General features: G+C 43.6%; 1 protein-coding gene and 1 long non-coding RNA gene across 6 annotated transcripts; one reads left to right on the top strand and one right to left on the bottom strand.

The window, feature by feature from the left end:
- Window positions 1-2,815: 2,815 nt before the first annotated feature.
- Window positions 2,816-16,873, bottom strand: CLSPN (claspin). 5 transcript variants are annotated; one of them, XM_066204444.1, is made up of 26 exons: window positions 16,780-16,873; window positions 15,903-16,032; window positions 14,940-15,400; window positions 14,463-14,630; window positions 13,772-13,861; window positions 13,483-13,555; window positions 13,120-13,228; window positions 12,023-12,576; window positions 11,379-11,570; window positions 10,748-10,944; window positions 10,177-10,379; window positions 9,949-10,013; window positions 9,329-9,534; window positions 8,583-8,743; window positions 8,260-8,486; window positions 7,961-8,075; window positions 7,186-7,267; window positions 6,785-6,879; window positions 6,046-6,210; window positions 5,831-5,952; window positions 5,441-5,568; window positions 5,051-5,153; window positions 4,888-4,970; window positions 4,552-4,713; window positions 4,221-4,356; window positions 2,818-3,969 (listed from the first exon to the last, which is right to left on the bottom strand). In XM_066204444.1, the coding sequence occupies exons 1-25, from the start codon at window positions 16,816-16,818 to the stop codon at window positions 4,243-4,245; spliced, it is 4,044 nt and encodes a 1,347-aa protein (XP_066060541.1). In that variant the 5' UTR covers window positions 16,819-16,873; the 3' UTR covers window positions 2,818-3,969; window positions 4,221-4,242. The 5 variants fall into 5 exon arrangements, with proteins under 5 accessions (XP_066060544.1, XP_066060540.1, XP_066060543.1 ...); XM_066204447.1 differs by having other exon boundaries at window positions 2,816-4,356; window positions 6,046-6,207; XM_066204443.1 differs by having other exon boundaries at window positions 2,817-4,356.
- A 254-nt stretch (window positions 16,874-17,127) lies between these two features.
- LOC136301433 (uncharacterized) lies at window positions 17,128-18,770 on the top strand. The gene is made up of 3 exons (XR_010723875.1): window positions 17,128-17,483; window positions 17,908-17,967; window positions 18,346-18,770. It is a non-coding gene; the product is annotated as an uncharacterized lncRNA (long non-coding RNA).
- The last annotated feature ends 1,276 nt before the right edge of the window (window positions 18,771-20,046 follow it).

Genomic DNA, 20,046 nt, shown 5'->3' with positions numbered 1-20,046 from the left:
CAGAGATGGAGTCAGCCCTAAATTGGGCTTCTGGATGATACAAGAGAAAATAACAACCCCCAAGGACTGAACGTCTGCCTGCATGGAGCACGCGCAGCGCTGGAATTAATATTAATGACTAATAGTTAATACAGAATGAAACTTTTGCTTTACAGGTCACCCACTAAACCCTGCAGGTCTCACAGAGCTGTTTTCTGTGCCACGAGCTTGTCTGGACTCTGCACAGGCAGGAGAACCTCTGGCTACCAGGGTCCTGCCCTGGGGCACAGGGAAGGTCAGTGCTGGGGGCTGCTCCAGGCTCAGCTCTTGGGAATGCAGCAGCAATCAGGGTGTCCAACCCATTAGTAACTGAGGGCTCTTTCTTTTATTTAATTTCTTTTTTGTTTCTGTATTTCTTGCATTATCTATTCCCTTTCAGCCATCCACGCTGCTCTCTAAGCTATCCATGCTGCTCTCCATCTCCCATTTTTCCTTTTCCAACAAGAAAACCCAAAGGAGAAAAAACCAGACACCGAAACCTATCACCTGCTCTGCTTCTAAACCCACCTAAAACATTTATTTAGGCCCAAAACCTCACCCCATCCATCCCTGGGGAAGGGATGCACCAGTCAATGAGCAGAGTGAAAGCCAGGGAGGGTAAATAATTGTGACATGGCTGCTCTGGAAGACTCCCCCGTGGGTGCCTGGGGGTCTTTTTGTCCTTTAACCCTCATAATGGGTCTGGGACAACTGATTAGAGGCCTGGGACAGATGAGGTGCAGAGCTCACATGGTGCAGAGCTCACCAAACCTGCTCCATGCTGCCTTTCATGTGTCCACTCCAACATAATTTTTCACACGTTGGAAATACAGATGATTTTAGCCTGGGTCCATCTGGTTTCCCAAATAACCTGTCTATTTGATAAATAACATAAATTAAATTAGACAAGACAAACAAATAGTTTTTTTTCTCTCCCCTTTTCAGTCTCTTGGCAAAAAGGGGAAAGAAAACATAATTCAGTGAGTGCCTTGAGCCCCGAGGAGCCGCGCGGCGGCGGGAGCTGGGATTATAAACGTGTCTGCAATGTCAACCTTTACCACACACCCAGGGCCACTCCTCCCTCTGCTTTTAAGCCCTTTTTAAAAAATTCTCCATTATCATTTGGGTTCCCAAAAGCTCATTCTCTGTGCAAACTCAGCAGATAATGTTGTGTACAAGCAGCACTGCTCTTATCAAGGCTCCCGTGGTGCAGTCAAGGATCAGGAACTCAGAGCCCATGGGCTTTATTCCTCCTGTCCCCTGTGTGGGAAAGGGAAACTGAGGCACAGAGAGGTGCTATTATTAGAGTTCTCCAAGTCAGATGAAACTTTCAGGCTGCAGCCACTTCTGCACCAAAGTCAAACCCAAACATCACTGATCACAACTCTCAGCTGTACCTCCTCCGAGTTATCCCAAGGCAGTTAGGGGAGAAAGAAGGGAGGGAAGTGGAAAAAGTGGAATCAGCTCTTCCTTCAGCCCAGGATAGCCCCGCAGACACCATTTCACAGAATCACTGAGGTTGGAAAAGACCTCCAGGCTCATCGAGTCCAACCTTTGAGCAGCTTCTGCTCAGGCTGAGCTGCAGCAGTGCCTGGACGCAGCACCCTCATCCCCACCCCTCACCACCCTGAGGCATTCCCTCCTTCCCAGCCCACCCTTGGCACTTCCAGAGCAACACGGAGGATTTTTCTCCCCATTAGCACAGTGGCCTCATGTCCATGCCAGGAGGGGAGAGCTGAATCAATACCTGAAAATGAGAAGGCAAAGCTGAGTTAATGTGCCAGACAGGAACAGGGGGGCAGCCCTGGAAAAGCTGGAGGCAGGAGATGGATGGGAGCAGGACAGGGCAGGAGCACAGGTGAGGGCTCTGGGGCTGGTTTGCCACGAGAGCAGCAGCATCTCAGCACATGGCTCAACTCTCCCATTGATATTCCAGCTCCCACAGAACCTGTCCTGTCTTCCCACTGCTGCCCTCACACAAGGAATTTTTAGGGTGCAATGCAGAGCTTCCAGCAGCAACTCGCAAACCCTGAACTACTGCAAAGTTGTTGTGGGGGAAATGCAGCCAGAAACATTCCCAGTCCGTGTATTTCAATTTATAAGGCTTTTCAGGCTCAACAGTATTTTTCTACCCTTGGTGCTGGAACAAGGAAAATGTATTTTAAAGGGAAAATTCTACAGGGAAAGCAAAATAAAAGCTCTAATTATGGCTAGTAGCATGTGCTGAGAAGCCAGGAAACCACCAGGACTCAGCCAGCCCTCGAAAAATGCTCTTCAAGCTACCACTTTCTAATGCAAAAATGTAGCAATTATAGGTCTCTATAAATTTAATCCCTTGCAATGCCAGAGCATGGAAAACTGCAAGAATTTCCCCTGGAGTCAAGACACAGTTTAAGCTTTAATGATTTTGCCCTGCCCTCGTGCCAGAGCAAGCACATTCTCGTGCTGCGCTCTAGTGGCAGAGCTGGAGCAAAATTCAGGGAAAGTGCTGATGTTTGGAGCCAACAAATCTGTGCTGAATTAGCACAACTTTCGTATCGGTGAAACACTGATAAAGAATTAAAAGGGCGTTCAGAAATCTTTTAGTTACATGGTTCTTCAAGAAAAGTCTGATAAAAAAGGAGGAAAGGCTATTCCTCTTTCCTAAACCTCCCATCTCTAATCCAGGTGCACTAATTATTAGAATTGCTGCAGTGAACTGAAATAGACACTTCTTAAGACAAGGATAAAGAAAGTTTTGTCTAGGAACTAAAAAATCCAAAACTATTGAAGCAGGAAAAAAACATTCTTCAGGCCAAGAATTTTATGCAAAGCCAAGTGGAAGACTTGAGGAGTTGAAAATCCACACTCCAATAAACACAAGGGGTTGTTTTTGTTGTATTCCAATATTATTGCAGCTGTTCCCAGTGAAGGACTGAGTTGTGGCTATTAAAAAAAAGGCAGCAATGAAAAAATAGACATAGACAGAAATAAAAAACACTGGGGGGAAAAAACCCCAAGACATGTACACAACTGAGTGAAACCCTATAAATTAATTCTAACTGACTCCAAAATTAAAACCATGTTTTATTGTAAAGTTGCACTTCGATTAGTACCATAATTCTTTATAACATACTGTACAATAAAATATTTTACACACAGCACACTGGGTGTGTGCTCAAGATGTTACAAAATTTACAGCTCAGACACTTCAAGTACGTGACAGTCCAAAGATGCTTAGTCTTAGAGCAGGATCCTGTGGCACCATTATCTGCTCTCCAACAGTTCAACTTGTGATCAGAAACGTCAGGAATGCCGGACACTCTGGCTCAAGTTTCTCTCACACGGTTTAGAATAGTTGTGAGGTTCCTTTTACATTCCCTCATTCTAGAGCAGCCCTTTCCTTACTGGCTGCTCAGCAACGGATGGTTTCTCTTGGATGAGTGCAGCTTCCATGAAAACAACAGAATGGATGGTTAAAGACAGCCTGAAGTTGGGCAAATCAAAGCAGCCCCAGCAAATTCCCCCACCAATGCAAATAAACTCCCCCAAATTTCTTTCTCCTCTCACCACACATTACTCACATTCTTCCCTCTCCACACACACACACATCTGCAAGATTAAGGACATCAACAGTAATAAAAACATGGAAAGAAACTCTTCTCATATTGCCTCAGAAGAGACTGGGACCCTTTCCACAAGGTAAACATTTCAAGGATAAATTAGAGCTTCTTAAAAGGCGAAGCTTAATAAATGTTTAACATTAAAGAAAATAAGACACTGGAGGGAGCCATAGCTAAAGTTTTGTGCTTCAAGTGTAAACAAGTGTCCTGCCATGGCCAACACTGCTTCATTCTCTCCCAGAGCTGTAGAAATTCCTCCTTTATTGTGCTTTCAGCTACCTGAGGTATTTCCTTGTCACACTTGTCACACAAATGGCATTTCCAGGTGGAACTGATACCTCTGCAGCACCTGTGAGGACAGCACACAGCAGTGGAAATTTCCTTAATGCTCGGGAAAGATCAAGTCAGCAGTTCATTCCAAAGCAGGAATGGATTTTGTGCTCCCATTTGCCACAGAGGACTGAGAAAAAACAAAGCACAAAACCACTGCCTGAAAGTTACTGCAACTTGTGAATGAGGTGGCACCCATTTGCTTCCCTGCCTTGGTGATTTCTGGCAGATTGGCAAAAGAAACTGCAGCTGGCAGAGAGAAGACACAACCTTTGGCTCCAAACAGGAATATTCAGCTCTCCAAGTACTGGAAAATGCTTCTGCTTTGACTGGTTTCCTCTGAGCTTTCTACCCTGGGCCGCTTTGCTGCTGATGTTACTGCTGCAGAAGGGCCTCTCTTCTTCACCTAAGGGCAGTCAAATACATTAGAATAAACAACACGTCCAAAACAAAGTTTAAATTCTGAGTTACACGAGAAATATTTGTGTGAGAGCACATAGGGAATATTTAAGACAGCAGTGCTCTTAACTACTTGGCAGGTTTCAGTGCCTATGTTCAAACATTCTCCACAACTGGCAGCACCTGCTACCCAAATCTTTACCTGAGGTTTTGATTTCTCCTTTGCCTCTAGTGTCTTCTCTGGTGAAAGTGTATGAAAGACAAAATTCCTTGAATTTCGAGGGGCATTCGGATTGAGATCTGACATTGCTGCCAGCTTCTGAAGGACAGCTTTAGGTCTGTTCAAGAGTGACCCATTTTTTATCTGAAAGGCAAAGAAAATCTGCACTGAACCACTCTCAGGAAACAAGGCAGGTTTGCTTACTAAGTTACTCTTCAGAGAAGAATCTACTCTCTATTCACACGTTACAAACCAGGAGTGCCCAGAATTCAGGGGCAGCTGAGTTGGGAAATGCCATTTTTGAGGATTGATACCTACCTGGATGTCACCAGCAGGTTTGAAGGCTTCAAACGGGTTCCTGGGTAACAGAGTTGTGTCTTGTGCCACCACTGCTGGGCTGGCTGGCAGAGACATGGGGGAAAGATCAGGTTTTGTATTCTCTCTCTCCTTTTCTTGTTACTTCAATAAAAATCAAGCTCACCTTTCTTCTGCAGGGACTTGACAGTCACTTTTTTTGCCAGCTTCATGAATTTGCTGTCTCCACCAATTTCTTCCTCCTCCTCCTGCTCTTTATTTTTTTCCTTCTGTAGCAGAGAGAAGGCAATTGAAAAAATCATATTACAAATGGACATTTCATTCAGTATTTTAAGTAGAGCAATTATTTTTCTATGTAAATTAGTTTTTATTTACTTTCTACTGAAGGGGCTTTTGCAATTTTTATATACTTCATCATCCTTGTTCTATTAATGAACAGCATCACGTTCAGCTGAGAAATGTGATCTAATACTGAAGTTTAACTTGAGGAATAAACAATTTCACATCCAGCAATGACACAGAGACTGAGCAAACCTTTCTAGCAGCTCACCAGTACCTGCTCACGAAGCCACTGCTCTCGCTCAAATCGCTCCTTCCTCCACTTCACTTCTGTCTCATCAAACTCTTCATTCTCCTCCTCATTATCTGAATCTCTCTGAAACAAGTCCATCTGTGAAGCAAAATCTAGGCAACAAAACACAATAGTCAGCCATCAATTTTGAAAATGGAGGCTAGTAAAAAACAACAAAAAAAAAACCCCAACCCAAAATCAATCAAACAAACACGGCAAAAAATCTCCAAGCAAACATAAACCCCCCAGAATCATCTCCCCCCACCAAGTTTATTCCTGAAATACTTTGAGGACCACTAAGTGCTACTTCACATACACACACAAGCTCTGTTTTTAATCTTTCTGCCCCTCTATTAACTCTGGATCATAGGTCACCTATGTTTTTCCATCTGAACCTCCTGGTCCTGCCCGGGCCGTCGCTGTGCAGGTCCCCATCCAGCAGGTACCTCTCCTGGTACAGGCGGAGCTGGCGCTTGTCATCGTCCAGCATCGTCTTCCTGCCAGCACAAGAGACAGGGAGAGGTTAGTTCAGGTCCTTTCCCAGAGCCAGGGCCTCACACACCCAAAGATCTACAGATAATGGCACTGACATGTGGAATTTCTGTATTTGGTTTCCTAATTCCGCTTCGTTTGGGAGCTCCTCATCGATAATCTCTTCTTCATATTCGTTCAGGTCTTCACCGTCATACTCATCCTCGCTTCCCACGTCACTCCCCGATAGCTCTGCCTCCTCTTCCATGAAATCTTGCAGTCTTCTATTAAAAAAAAAAAAAAGTTGAAAGAATTCCGTTTGGGGGCATAGCAGCCATTGCACAAATCTTCTGAAAGCAAGATTTATCTTTTGACAGAAAACGAACACATTTCCTAAGGATGTATCGTAATTTCTCATGTAATTTTTGGAAAGACCAAGCCTTAAGTTCTTGCACATTTACACAAATGGCCTGACATCATGTACCACCCCAAATCATTGTCATCCACCAGATTCCAAAGGGGATGGCAATAACTGTCAACTCTGTGTTTTACTTACTAGAACAAATAAGCTCTTAAGACATGAGGAATGACAACAATATACTTGCATCCCTTTTTTGGGTCAAAAAAATGTTGCACTGCCTTTATTGTGGTTTTTCAATTTTCATCTGTAATGAAAATTGTTATGGAAATCACCTATAACCCACAAACAACACGGTTAAATTCATGCAACATGATAGCACCAAAGTAAAAAACCAGACCGTATAAACATCTGCTGGAGAGGGAATAATTCCAAACTAAATTTCTAGTGCTATTAATATTCTATTCTCTGTGGTAATTGAGATTAAAAAAACAAATTACAGCTTTTTCTTCAAGCCTGGTCTATGTCTCAGCAGTTCTTCTTCTTCATCACTCATTTCTGCATCTTCAGCAGCACTATCTTCATCTTTTTCATCCTGTCAAAGAGAAAGTTTTCATAAATAAGGATTTTCTGAGAGTGGATTGCTTTGTAATGACAGATTTGTCTGTTCTTCAATTAACAAGACACTAAAACATCAGGCATATTTCAATGGATTTGCATTTTTCACCGTATCATTATATTAAAAAGATCTTTTAAATGATCCATAGTTTGCTCTGAAAAATGTTTCAGTAGCTTGTTATGGAAGTTGTGGTACTTTGCATTGATGGATATATTAAAAATCTAGGGAGATAAATGGAATTATCCATTTTTCCAGCAACTGCCTGGCTCCATCAATTCACACCTCTTCACTTGCAAAGGCCTCATCATCTGTTAAAAGCTGAAAACCACCAAGTTCTTCTTGTTCCTCCTCTTCTTCCTCTTCCCTAGGGAAAACATAAATGGGAGAAAGGCCATTTTCACTTTACGTCCAGGAAATCAAGGCAGAATTTCAACACCCACTTCAGCTGCTATCAGACAATTCCCTGTGAGTGCTCAGAGCTCCAATCTGCCAGCAGCATTTAGCTATAAATGCCCCAAATCCCCGTCAGAGTTGATGTTTTAGGACTTCAGGTCTCCACTTGCAGAAACCATAGGACAAGCACTAATTTCCAGCTTTTCCCCCCTCTCTCAAATTCCTCTTGGATCTCCTTAACATTCCCACTTATTAAGCCTCACTATCCTTTTGTCAGGCAGCGATACGCTTTCCAATTTAGACAATAAAAAACTTCAAGTATCCAACTTTACACTTGGTTAGGCACTTTGCCAACAGCCCAGAAGAGACTCCAGAAGTCCCACTTTTAATCATCTTTTCTCAGTTTAATGAAAGTTCTTCACTGTTTCTTTCACTACCAGTGAAAGACAAAGAATTTCCCTTCACAGTAGCTGTGGGAAACAGTTTATGCTGCCAATTAGAGAGTGATTGCTGAGCAATTTGCAATATTCCTCCCCTTCACCTCCAAAACAAAGCTCACTTTCACTGACAGCAAGTTGACGTTAAACAAGAAAACACTTCTAAGAGTAAAACAACGACAGTTAACAGAATTAGCTTCAGTAAATTTTAGGAGAGCAATGCTAACCTGTCTGTGGGAAAGGAGCCTGAACAGAGCTCCAGAGCCTCTGCCATTGGATCTTCTATGTCACTGTCTTTTTCTGCCTTGGAAGACACTGAAGAAGCCCATGTTGGAGAACCTGCTACAGAAAGCAGTAAGATGGCAACTTATTTCTGCTCTTAAAGTGTCAGAGAACACCCTAGAAATAAAACTGCATATGCTCCCATCAAAGACAAAATTCCACAGTGCCCAGACCTGAAGTTACCTCAGCTAAAAATTTCTAAATCAAGTAAGCAGCAGAGCTAAAAAGAGAACTTAGGACATACTCTGAGACACGAATTTTCCTGAACAAAGATTGAGCAGTTCCTCCATGTTCTGCTTTTTGGTGCTGCTGGTGTTTGGCACGTGCTGAGCTTGGCTGCTGAACTGTCCCGAACACAGGTCCAGTAACTCATCCATGTTGGCATCCATGGCATTCTCATCCATGCTCGCCAGTGGCAGCTGATGCTTTGAGGACTGGTATTTATTCCTGTGTTGTCCAACGTTCAAGAATCTGAAAGAAAGGCTGTAGTTAGAAAACCCTCGCTGGTCAGCACATCCTATTTCTGTTAACAGGCACAGAACACCATCCTTTACACCCATCACTCACCCATCCGCATCGAGCAGCTGGCTTTGAGTGTCATCTTCCAGGGAAAATTGAAACCTCGACTCCCCAGCCCCTGGAAATAAATTCTTGGGCTCAGGAGAGGCATTATACAGGTCCTGGGAATCTTCTATGGGAAGAGAAGGCTCAGAGGTCTTTCCTGAGCTCTAGTCAAGGGAATACAAAAATATATAAGTTGTTTAGCAAGCCTAAATTTAAATGCAAGAGGCAATGGAGCAGACTTCTCAGAGAAGCTGTGGCTGTCCCATCCCTGAGAGTGCTCCTGGCCGGGTTGGATGGGGATTGGAACACCCTGGGACAGTGCAAGGTGTCCCTCCCCATGGCAGGGGATGGGATGAGATGAGCTTTGAGGTTCCTTCCAACCCAAACCATGCACAAGTCAAACTATGTTCATGATGCTCCAATTCACCACAGGAGTTCACTGATATCAGATGTTGTGTAGCCCATGTAAGCATTCTTAAAAACCACATTTATGATGCACATATTTTAGATATAAAGTCAGATAATAGTATCTTTTCTTTGATGCTTTAGAATACAAGTTTTATAATGTCACTTTTATCCATTGCAATGTGGACACAAACCCAAGGGGCAGTTTGCTCTTCTGAAATCTTACTGATCCCAAAGCATTTGTCTGGTTTGATTCTTTTGACAGATCTGACCATCAGGATAAAAGACATTTATTTACTTCCCACTGTGTTAGTATAAGACATGACCAGGACTGAGAATCTCACCTTGGAAGCAGAGCTGATAAAACTTGTTTTGAAGAAACCTGGGGAGGGTGACCTGAACCCCCCTACTGCAGGTAAGAAGCTCCCTCCCCTCGAGGCCTGTTTGTTACAGGGCTGGTAGGATGGGATCATGGAGCCAATGAACTCAAAGCTGCTGTTGTGGCTGTTCTCCTTTCCCAGTGTTGCTAGAGAAAATGAATCATCATCCTCTGGAAATAAAAAAAAAAAAAATAGTGCTTAACTTTTTTTTGTGTGTGTAACCCAGTAAAACCTCAATATAATATTTTGCAGCACTGACACCTTGCTAAAAATTCATTTTGTCATCATGTTGGATTCCTTCCTTCTCACAGGATGCATACTACACTTTTTTTACTTATCTTATTGATTTCTGACATTTCATACTTCTTCCAGTATTATTTTGAACAGTACTTTTCCCCTCTAGTTTTTTCAAGCCCATCCTTTTTTCCATCAATCTAAACTTTTAAAATCATACTATATAACTATATACAAGTGATGAAATAACAGAAATACTGAATTACCAATCTTTAATAGAAAGTATTATATGTACTAAATAAAAAAAGAAAAAGAAAAGGCAATTATCTAGAGCAATGATTCTACTTTACCTAACTTGGAAGGTCCTTTGTCTACAGTTTCTTCCATTTCCAGTTTTTCATCAGGAAGAGAATATCTGCAATTCATAAAAGGTATTTGCTAATAAATTTAGGGTGAACTGCAAAAAAAACAAGGAAACACAAGACTACTTATAAAAGGCGCTTTAAATAAAAAAAACCACACATGCCGATCAAATTTAAAATTTCTCAGTCACCATTTTTAAGGTTTGAATTATTTACCCCATTTTTGAAGAGCTGTCCTTAAAAAGCATTAATGTAGACTCTGTTGACGGATGTTTTAGAACAGAATCACCATGTTCAGGCTTCTCCAGCTTTTCTCCATCAATTGATTCTTTGTCAGTTTCTTTATCACCCTCTTCGGTGTGTTTCTCTTCTGTATCTTCATTATCTTCCTCTGCTTCATCAAGCAGAAATTCTGAATTCTAAAAAACATCCCCAAACACAGCATAGATATTATGATTATTGTCATGGCAAACCCTACCCCAGGTGAGGCATGTGACCTATTTGGCCCAGTCAGCAATGAGCCAAGGATTTATAAAAAGAGGAAGTGACATCAAAATCTTTTAAACATTTCTGTTTGGTTTTAATAGTGTTTAGACAAAGAAAATACACATGAATTCAAGGTTAGACAATCCAAACCCTGAATATGCCAACTATAGCAATTTTTTAGCTTCTAGGAAGAATTCTTAGAAATTCCCTCATTAGTCGTATACAAAAGTCCAAATTCCATAGGGGAGAAGAAGCAGAACAGAGAAGCTGATGAGGTTATGGAAAAATGTTGCCTACAGACCTCGTGATCACCTTCTTCTCCTTCTTCTTCTTCCTCCTCAGACTCATCTGTCATCTCTTCCTCCTCCTCTTCCACCTCTTCCTCCAGCATCTCCTCATTGTCCAGCTTAAACAGTGCTTGCCTCTTCTGGCGCTCCTCGGTCCTGCGGAGCTTCATGGCCTCCTGGAGCTTGGCCTTCAGGGCCTGGAGCTTTTCACCTGCACAGGAAAAAAATCAGGGAAGAATCTGGGTTGAAACAGACCTTAAAGTTTACCCAGTTCCACCACTGTCATGGGCAGGGACACCCTCCACTAGAGCAGATTGCTCCATGCCCCATCCAACCTGGGCTCAGACACTTCCAGGGATGAAGCAGACACAGCATCTCATGGAAGCTTGAAAAATCTAAGGAACAAGTCAGAAAGATCTGGCTGAGGCTGTCCAACAAAGGCCACTGCTATTTAAGGAGTCTACCAAGATTTTTTTTATTAAAACAGGGCTATCCATTAGGGCGAACATACACAGTCATCTTACAGATGAAGATCCCTTCCCCTGTATGTCGTAGGGCAGCATTGGGAAACAGAGCATGAGAGAGGAAAATTAAAACAAAACTGTTTTCCAAGTCAATCCCTGCCTCTTCTTCTTCCCTACCAACCTGGCTTTGTGTGGACTGTTTCCTCCAGGCTCTCTGCAGCCAAAACTGCTGGCACCACGTCTGCTCTCAGCTCCTCTTTCCCGTCAGATGTTGTTTCCTTACGGATAATGTTCATGTTTATGGCCCGTTCCGCTTTAGATTTTGATGTTTGGAGAGTGTGCTTCAAGAAACGTGCTTTCAGGGCTTCTAGTTCTTTAAATACATATTAAGTAAATCAATGTGGTAGCATGTAAAAGCACTGATTATTAAAAGCTGTAGTAAGAGTAAGTCTTGAGCTTTTTTTGCCCCCAAAGTTTAGTTTAAAGCTAAGTTTAAGAGCTAAATCTTGAATACTAAAATATTTGCAAAACCATTCTATTCGACTACTAATAAACCACCGCAGAATATTTTTGCTGTAGGTTGTATTTAATTGATATAAGCTAACATTAAATTATCTTACCATTGACTACCATTTGTCCACAAGACCTCAATTCACTCCCAGCCCAGCCTCCCAGGCACCAGACAATTCTAAATTTCTGTTAACATGTCTTACAGAATCCACACTAGTAAGTGAATGTGCCTGACTGTTATTATTACCTAAATATTTCTGAATTTTCCAGCCAAGCTCAGATCAACACTGCTTAGGGCTACAACACAAGTGATACCTTTATTTGAATCAGCTTCATCGAGGTTTATGAAGGATTCATTGTCAGAGCAGATTCTTGGCTGGATGGACAGGTCTATTCCCAGTTCACGAAGTTTATCCAGCTTGGATCTCCTCACTTTTTCAGGCTGTGCCACCAGTCCAGGCCCCACTTGCTGACTGCTTGTTTCACCTTGTACATCTGGTGCTGTTTCCCCTCTTTCCACGAGGGCATCTCCAGATGCTGGAGCAATTTCATTCTCCTTTTGCTCATCACCGACAGTGCTCAGGCAGTTGGAGAGCTGTTGTTCCTCTGTGTTATCATGAGTTACAGTCCCTGTAACTGCAGGAGAATCCTCCCTATCCTGCCTGGGCTGCTCAGCACAGTCCTGTGGCAAGTTCTTCCCTTCAGCAGCAAGAGGCTCAGTCACAGAAGCATCAACATCTCTGCCCAGGTTCATTTCTGGTTCAGCAGCTGCTGATTGATCACCTTCCACTGGCCCATCTTTGCAATCCTTGCTTAGGTTGCCAGTGGCTGCAGGCTCTCCATTTAGGGGCAGCTGGTATTTAGAGGACCTAACAAAGGCAGAAAGAAACATGCCACCCATGGTTAGTGTGAAAGCAAGACAAGGCTGAGGACAAACTGAGAAGAAGAAACCATTTCCTAATAATTGTCAATAATGTGTAGGAAGAGGTGAAGGACAGAAATTTGGCAAACTTAATCATGAGAACTTAAGGAAGTGTAAAAGCTTTGTACTGCTTATAGCCTCACAGTATGAAATTCCAGAGGGATTTTGTGGCTACTGTAGCTTCAGTACTTTACTACACATTTCTCAGAGAAGAAACAGCCCAAGTAAAATATTGGGGCTCAGCCTAAATCCCATTAAAGTAACTCTGCATCAGCAAGTTCCTTCATATGAGTTATTCCTGGCCCTGATCACTTCAATAGCATGACTCTGTCAGGAGAGCAGCATTGTCTGATTTTAGCAATTACATTCTCCTAATTTCCTACTTTTATGGATCTAAAAGAGCCTAAGAAAGTCTAGTTATCCTCAAAAGAAAAGCTAGAGATGCTTAAAGTTCATGAAAAAATTGGATGAGGAAGGTTTAAGTCCTTACTTCAGCAGGGCCATGGCATTTCCTTGACATGCTGGTCGAGGTCTGCGCTTGAAGAAGTCATGAACACTTTTGGCCTCAGGCACATGATAAGGGAGAGACACAGATGATTCTGCCAGAGAAAGATGGTGAGAAGATTTAAAACATCATCTGAGCCCTTTATTTGATAACAAGTATCTTTATTTTCGTTAGTTACAAACATACCTTTAACAGGTCCTTCAATAAAAATGGTCTTGCACCCTTCAACCCTCAATAAGTCATGTTAGGTCAAAGAAGGCTCTAACCTTCTGGGTAAATTCTTTCAATTTCTCCTCTGAATTTCTGAACAGTTTATACCTCTTTACATAAAAAGAATTTAAGTTTTACCTCTAATAAGTCGTTGGGTTTCACTGTGTAGTTGTTTAATGGCTTCTTTACTTAACCTTGCTGCTTTCCGCTCCTTAAGGGGAGAAAAGAAAGGCTTCTGAAGCCGGGAAACAAAACATGGGGCTATTTGTCTACTTCTTAAGTAGCTTATTTTTCCCTTTCAAACAGAAAGGAGTCAGAATAAAGCATGCAGTTTAAAAAATAAACAAAAAACCCCACATTGTGCATCCAAAGCCATTTTAGTCACGACAAACGACAATGCAGAGCTTTAAAAAGATGAGGACTTCACCTTCCTTTTTGGCTCCTTTAATACAGGCTCCTCATTCTCCTCATCAAATACATGTTTGTAGCCTTCATCATCAGGAAAACATTCTTTGTTCTATGGAGTATAAGAAGGAATTCAATGATTTGCACTATCAAGGGCAACCACATCACAGATAACTGTACAGAACTACCACTGGTCAGCAAAGCCAGCAAGTGTACTCATAAATCAGCACAAACCCCACACAAGGGCAGGTTACAAAGCTCCTACTCCAGCATTATCTTTTTTAACTTACCAGGACAACATTCCTCCATCTTTAAAAACAAAAAACCAGAAGGCTCTCCTCTCTTCTGCCACAGCAGTACAACCCCACCGTGGTCAAAGAGAGTCTTAGAACCCGCTCAGGTACAAATTCTTACAAAATCCAGTAATCATGGAACGATTTGGGTCGCAAAAGACCTTAAAGATCATCCCATTCCACCCTCTGCCATGGGCAGGAACACCTTCCACTGTCCCAGGGTGCTCCAAGCCCTGTCCAACCTGGCCGTGGACACTTCCAGGGATCCAGGGGCAGTCACAGCTTCTCTGGGCACCCTGTGCCAGGGCCTCCCCACCCTCATGGGGAACAATTTCTTCCCAGTATCTAATCTAAACCTATTCTCTATCAGTTTGAAAGAGAGTACATTTGCAATAATTTTGTATCACTGTCAGCTGGTACCTTGTATTTTTTTATTTTGTTTTTCACAGCTGCTCGTATGGATTCTAGAGACTCTTCATCCTCAAGGGGTTGATCAGTCTCCTCTTTCAAGCCATTATCAAAGAGGTCCTTGTCATCCAGAAGACATCCACTGTCATTGAAGGGAAACCTCTCACCACCATCCACCTGCTTCCAGAAGAATAAAAATATTCATGTGATTCCTCTCAGAAGGTCCCTTTGGTTCTTTGACATTAAGTTAAAATGGCAATAAATCATCAAGTGTTAGGTTTTGTACTTCCTTAAACTGCAAATTTAGTGTACTTTAACTGAAATGAATCTGCAGACTTTGCAGGTTAGACTTGCATGGTGTTCCATGGATCCCAAACCTGAGGCAGGAGTATGGACACAATACTGAAGCTTTGGAACAGAATAACCACAAGCAATAATAAATTGGACTTAGTTGAGAAATTATTTGAGATTTTTTGTCAAAATACCCACCTCTGCCACAGGCTTCTTTTCTTTTCTCAGCTGTTTAATGGACTCCATTATTTTCTCCTTCTGCTTCCTTCTTCTGGATTTTGCTACAGCTTCTTTTGCTAGCTCCTCTTCCATGTCATGTTTATGTTTATGTTTTCTGTACTTTTTCACAGATTTTAGGGGTCTCTCCTCTTCCAGCTCACTCTCAGGCAAGCCAGACAACTTGCCTGTTTCAAGGTTTTCAATCTGCAACCGGTCACCAGTGTCACTGTCATCACTGTTCAGCAGAGCTGGGCGGACCCGATGGGGTTTCTTGTTCTTTTCAGCAGGAACGTTCTCCTTTTCCTCCCCATTTTCCTTGTCTCCACCCAAAGCATCTTCCTGCACAGATGAGCCTCCATCCTCCTCCTCCTCGCTCTCACTGTCCTGAAGCACCTTCCGGTTTTTTGCTTTTTTACGCACAAAAATTTCTTCTTCTGAATCTGGCAAAACATGTGAAAATAAAAAAGGGAAGGTGCCACAAGTTAATTAACAACCAACCAAATTTACATCGGTTAAATTTGACACATGTCACCATCTACAGCAAATGAGCCTGAACTCGACTTTTTAAAATCCACTTCTCCCCGGAGAACAGCATTTAATTAACCCAAATTGATATGAAAGGTTTTTTACCTTTAAAATAAAGGGAAAGCTGAAAACCCTTCCCTGTAGTGTCTTGCCTTGAAGTAGTAATAAAAATTACAGTACAGAGATTAAACAAAATAGGAAAGAAAGTGAATAAGTAATTAAAACACATCCTATTCAGTCTTTTTCTTTCTGTAGCTCAAAAAACACTCTTCAGAGGTTTAAAGATGCCTGCCCACATTCCAAGCAACAACAAGAGTTTGGATTCCTACATGTCAAGCAGTGATAATGTCCTAAAGCGTATTTACAAAACAAAAAATGTAGTGTTGGAGAAAAACAATTCATTGAAGTGTTACAGACCTCTGTCCTCAAAGGATGCTGTGCTCTTGCCAAAGGGACCTGGGGAGGCTGTCTCACAGCTGCCCTGGCCGCTGTCAGAGTCACTGTCCAGGGGTTTCTGCAAGTCTGGGTTCAAATCCACCAGTGGAAGCTACAAAGCAAAATGGGATTTTTCTTAATGGGATAAATATTATTTATGGAGTCCTGACTGCTGGCATCCAAATTCATTCCAAAACCTTGGCTAAGCCCTCACACACAATGAAACCCACATGCGTTCTCCTTATATTCTAACTATCAATGTTGATATTTACATATTTATTAATACTGATTGTTACTGTTGACATTTACCGTATTTATCAATACAAATGACTGTTCACATATAGGGCAGTATACGTGCGAGTTTGCACATCAACGGCACAACTGACGTTGCCTGATGTGATTGCATTCTGAATGAACGTCTTTAACTCATTATTTTATTATTTATTTATTCTTAGACCCGTCACCGCGGGCCCAGCGGGCCTCCCGGCATGCACCGCGACCACGAAGACCGGCAGAGCGCGGCCTTCCCAGCATGCCCCGCAGCAGGCAGCGCGGACAAGGGGCATGCTGGGAGCTGTAGTCTGTCAGGAAGGGCGAGCCCGGTGACGGCGCGGGACCGCCCGCAATCAAGGGCGGCGGGCAGGGGTGGCTGGTGGCTACCAGCATTGCCACCAGGACCGCCATCCGAAAAGGCGCCGTACCAGAACGGTTACGGGAATCGCCACCTCCCTCGCTGTCCCTCCCGGGCCTTCCAAGTCGCCACAGCTCGAGGAGCCGCAAGGCCGCAGGCAGCCGCGAGCTGCCTCCGCCGTCAGCAGCCGGCCGGCCATGCCGAACGGAGGGGAGCGGCAGGACTCACCTCAACGGGGCCCTCCGTTGTTACCGGTACCGCCGCCATAGCCCGACCGCGCTCCCGCCGCCGGGGAACTGCTTCGAGCCTTCGCGCGCTGCCCTGGCCCCGCCCCAGTCCGGGATCATCCAATGGCTGCCCAGAACAGCCCCGTGAGCCCCGCCCCTGGCCGCCTTGTTGGGCGGGGTTCCATGAAGCACCGCCCCTCCCTATGGACCAATCGCGGCTCCGGCTCTCAGGCCGCCCGCGCGCACTATTGCGCCGCCTGGCGGTGGGGGAACTCCCTGCGCCCCGGCTGAGGCGGGACATGAGGGAACATGAGGGGACGTGAGGACACGAGAGGGGATGAGAGGGACTTTGAGGGGCTGAGGGGTGCCGAGAGGGTCGCGAGGGACTGTGACGGGGCCGAAACGGGACGAGAGGGGACACGAGCGTCTCCACGCCGTTGGGGGCGGAGGAGGACGTGGTGGACTGAGAGGAGTCGTGAGGGCACGAGAGTGGTCGTGAAGGACCGAGAGGTTACGTGAGGAGAAGTGAGGGGCTGGGAGGGGCCGTGAAGGGCCCGGGGATTTCAGGCTCTGTAAATCGACATTGTGGGGACGGGGCTCTGCTGCCAAACCATTTCACGTTGGTTTCATGGGTTAAACAGAGCCTGCGTTTCGTTTTGGATCTTCGGTATATGCTACATGTCGTGTCTCCGGGTGACCGTGCGGGTGAGAGCACACGAGTCGAGCTCATGGATATTAGATACACACAGCTATTACTGTCAGCAGTGTCCTATTTACAGAATAAAATACACTCGTTTTCCATTGGCTGCTGTACAGACATACTCTGAGCCAATCCCACTTATGTTAGATGAATGAAGGCTCCAACCTTTTGGGTAAATTATTTCAATTTCTTTCAATTTCTCCCTTGAATTTCTGAATATTTCCTCTACATACAAAGGATTTAAGTTTTACCTCTCATTAGTCATCAAGTCTCATTATGTAGTTGTTTAACGACTTCTTTACTTAACCTTCCTGCTTAACACTCCTTAAGGGAAGAAAAGAAAGGCTTCTGAAGCCAGAAAAATTTACTGGAAACACATAAATCAATGAAGAACTACTCAACAGATGCAAATCACTTCATGCTTCACAGATTTATCAGAATATTCTAAGTTGGAAGGGACCCACAAGGATCATCGAGTCCAGCTGGAAGGTGAATGGCCCATACAGGGATATTCTAGTACCGAGTCAATCCAAGTATGAAAATATTCTACTTTATCCATTTTTGCTACGTTTAATTCTGTAGCTCTTTTGCAAGTATCTGGAGGGAGAGCCCTGAGCTGGGGTGACTGTCAGGGACCCTGTTCTGATCTACACCTGGGGGGCGTATTTGGCACTTTTTTCATCATTACAGTCACTGTGTAGAATATACTGCTGCAGTCAAGTACAAGTACTTGACCTTCCAAGTCACCCAGTGGGAACCTGCTATCACTGAAGGCAAGCCCAGGGGAAAAAAAAAAAAAAAAGAAAAAGTGTTTTGGTGTGTTTGGTCAGTTTTTGGGGTGTTTCCTACCAGCTATGGTTTTTTCAGGGAGAAGAAGCAGATGGACTGATCTACCACAACAGTTCCCATGGAGCCAACAAGCCTGAGAACAGAGGAAGTGAGAAAAGCAAATGTCCATGAAACCCCAACACCAACACCACAGTTCTGCTTTCTTCTAGCTGCTGCAGGAGCTACAGTAATTAATTTAATAATTAGTGTTTAGTAACAGGGGGACAGATGCTGGCTCTGCACAAGCACACCTCCTCAGGGCTGTGCTTTCATTGCTGCATCAGGATCAGAGTCAGAGTCAGCTGACAAGGAAAAGGTGGCAAAAAGATTTGCCTTATTAGGTAATTTCTGATCCTGGGTTGTTACTCATACCCGGCACACAGAGGCAGCCATGGAACAGGTAAAATGTTTGCCATTAAAGAGGTTCTAAATGTAATACAGACTTTTAGCACTGGCTCAAGCTTCATATTAAGACATTTATATTATAAAAGCTAGTTTAGGAATCTGCATTTTACTAAAGAACATACTCCTTTCCCAACTTGTAGCAGATGAGGCGTTTAGAAGGAAATCCTCAGAATTAATCCTGTCATTACTCTGATCTGTGATTGCCAAATCCAGTCTTGCCCCTGGAAATGTGGCTGTTTTCAATATAAGGGTGGATTAACACAGAGAAATAGGGTTCTGACTGCTGAGGCAGTTGGGATTTCTCAATATGTGTGTAATATTTATCAAGTTAATTGAATCTATAATGCAGTGAGTAAAGGCTTCAGTTATCACACTCAACATCTTACAGGACTGAGCCTTTGTGTTGCAGATTTCTTGAGAGAGAGATTGTATCTTTTTTTGGTGGGAGTTTCTTTTAAAGTACTATTTTTGTAGCCCTACATACGTGCTTTTTATACATAGATATGCTGAATAGCATGGAAAAGTTGCCAGACACTCTGGAGTTTGTTACAGGTCTGGTAAAACTGGTTTTTCCTCAGGTGTTCATCAGCTGCTGTCAGGGAATTATGAGAGAATCTCAGATCCATATGAGAATCCCAGATTTCATTTCATTTTAAAATACATTTTGATGTTTCAACTTGGAAAATATCAGCCCCACAGGTTAAAAACAAAAGGCAAATGAAGTGGACTTAGCATTTATTATTTATAAAATGTTTTGACTTCTGATTTTCTGGTGAGTCAGCAAAGAGCTCTTGGTTAAACAGAACCCAGTGGGTGCACAAGGGAGCAGCTCACTAAAATAGCGTAAAGTGCTTAAAAAGGCAAAAACTCCCTAGGCCCTTTATTTAGTGGCACATGGCTGAATTTAACAGGGGAGAAATTTATTGTCTGTGAGGATAAGGGGACACGGCCATGGCAAGGTTCACCCCAGGAGCTGAACACCTTGCTCAGTGGAACACAGCAGGTTCCCACTGCTGGTGCTTCCCAGACAGCTCCTGGGTGATGCCCATGATTGTGCCAGCGATTCTGGATCTCCAGCCCTCACGGATCATCAGCCTTTCTGTGTCCACAGAGCACCTCACAGGCTAGTGGTCACAACCCTTCAGTGCTGTGGCTCACCTGACTTGTACAAATCCTGTTTTGTCAGGCGTTTTAAACCCCACTGAGACTGTTTAGCTGGTACTGGGAGTTATTCGGGGTATCATTAATTGAGCAGGGAGATTTCCCTGGTTTGGGGGAGTAGTGGAGGACTGGTGAAGCTGGAGCAGCACCACTGCGGGGGGGCAGGCACCATCA

This window comes from Chamaea fasciata, unplaced genomic scaffold, assembly GCF_029207755.1.
Source record: "Chamaea fasciata isolate MVZ Bird 193981 ecotype frontalis unplaced genomic scaffold, bChaFas1.0.hap1 SCAF_26, whole genome shotgun sequence".
Classification (NCBI taxonomy): Eukaryota; Metazoa; Chordata; class Aves; order Passeriformes; family Sylviidae; genus Chamaea; species Chamaea fasciata.
This window is presented reverse-complemented; position numbering and strand designations above follow the sequence as displayed.

Excerpts from the sequence above, each read along its gene's own strand:
- CLSPN (XM_066204443.1), bottom strand. The coding sequence starts at position 16,818 with ATGGCGGCGGTACCGGTAACAACGGAGGGCCCCGTTGAG. Across the intron at positions 10,945-11,378 it reads AACAGTCCACACAAAGCCAG|GTGAAAAGCTCCAGGCCCTG; the intron begins GTTGGTAGGGAA and ends TTTCCTGTGCAG. Across the intron at positions 5,569-5,830 it reads GTTCAGATGGAAAAACATAG|ATTTTGCTTCACAGATGGAC; the intron begins GTGACCTATGAT and ends TTTGTTGCCTAG.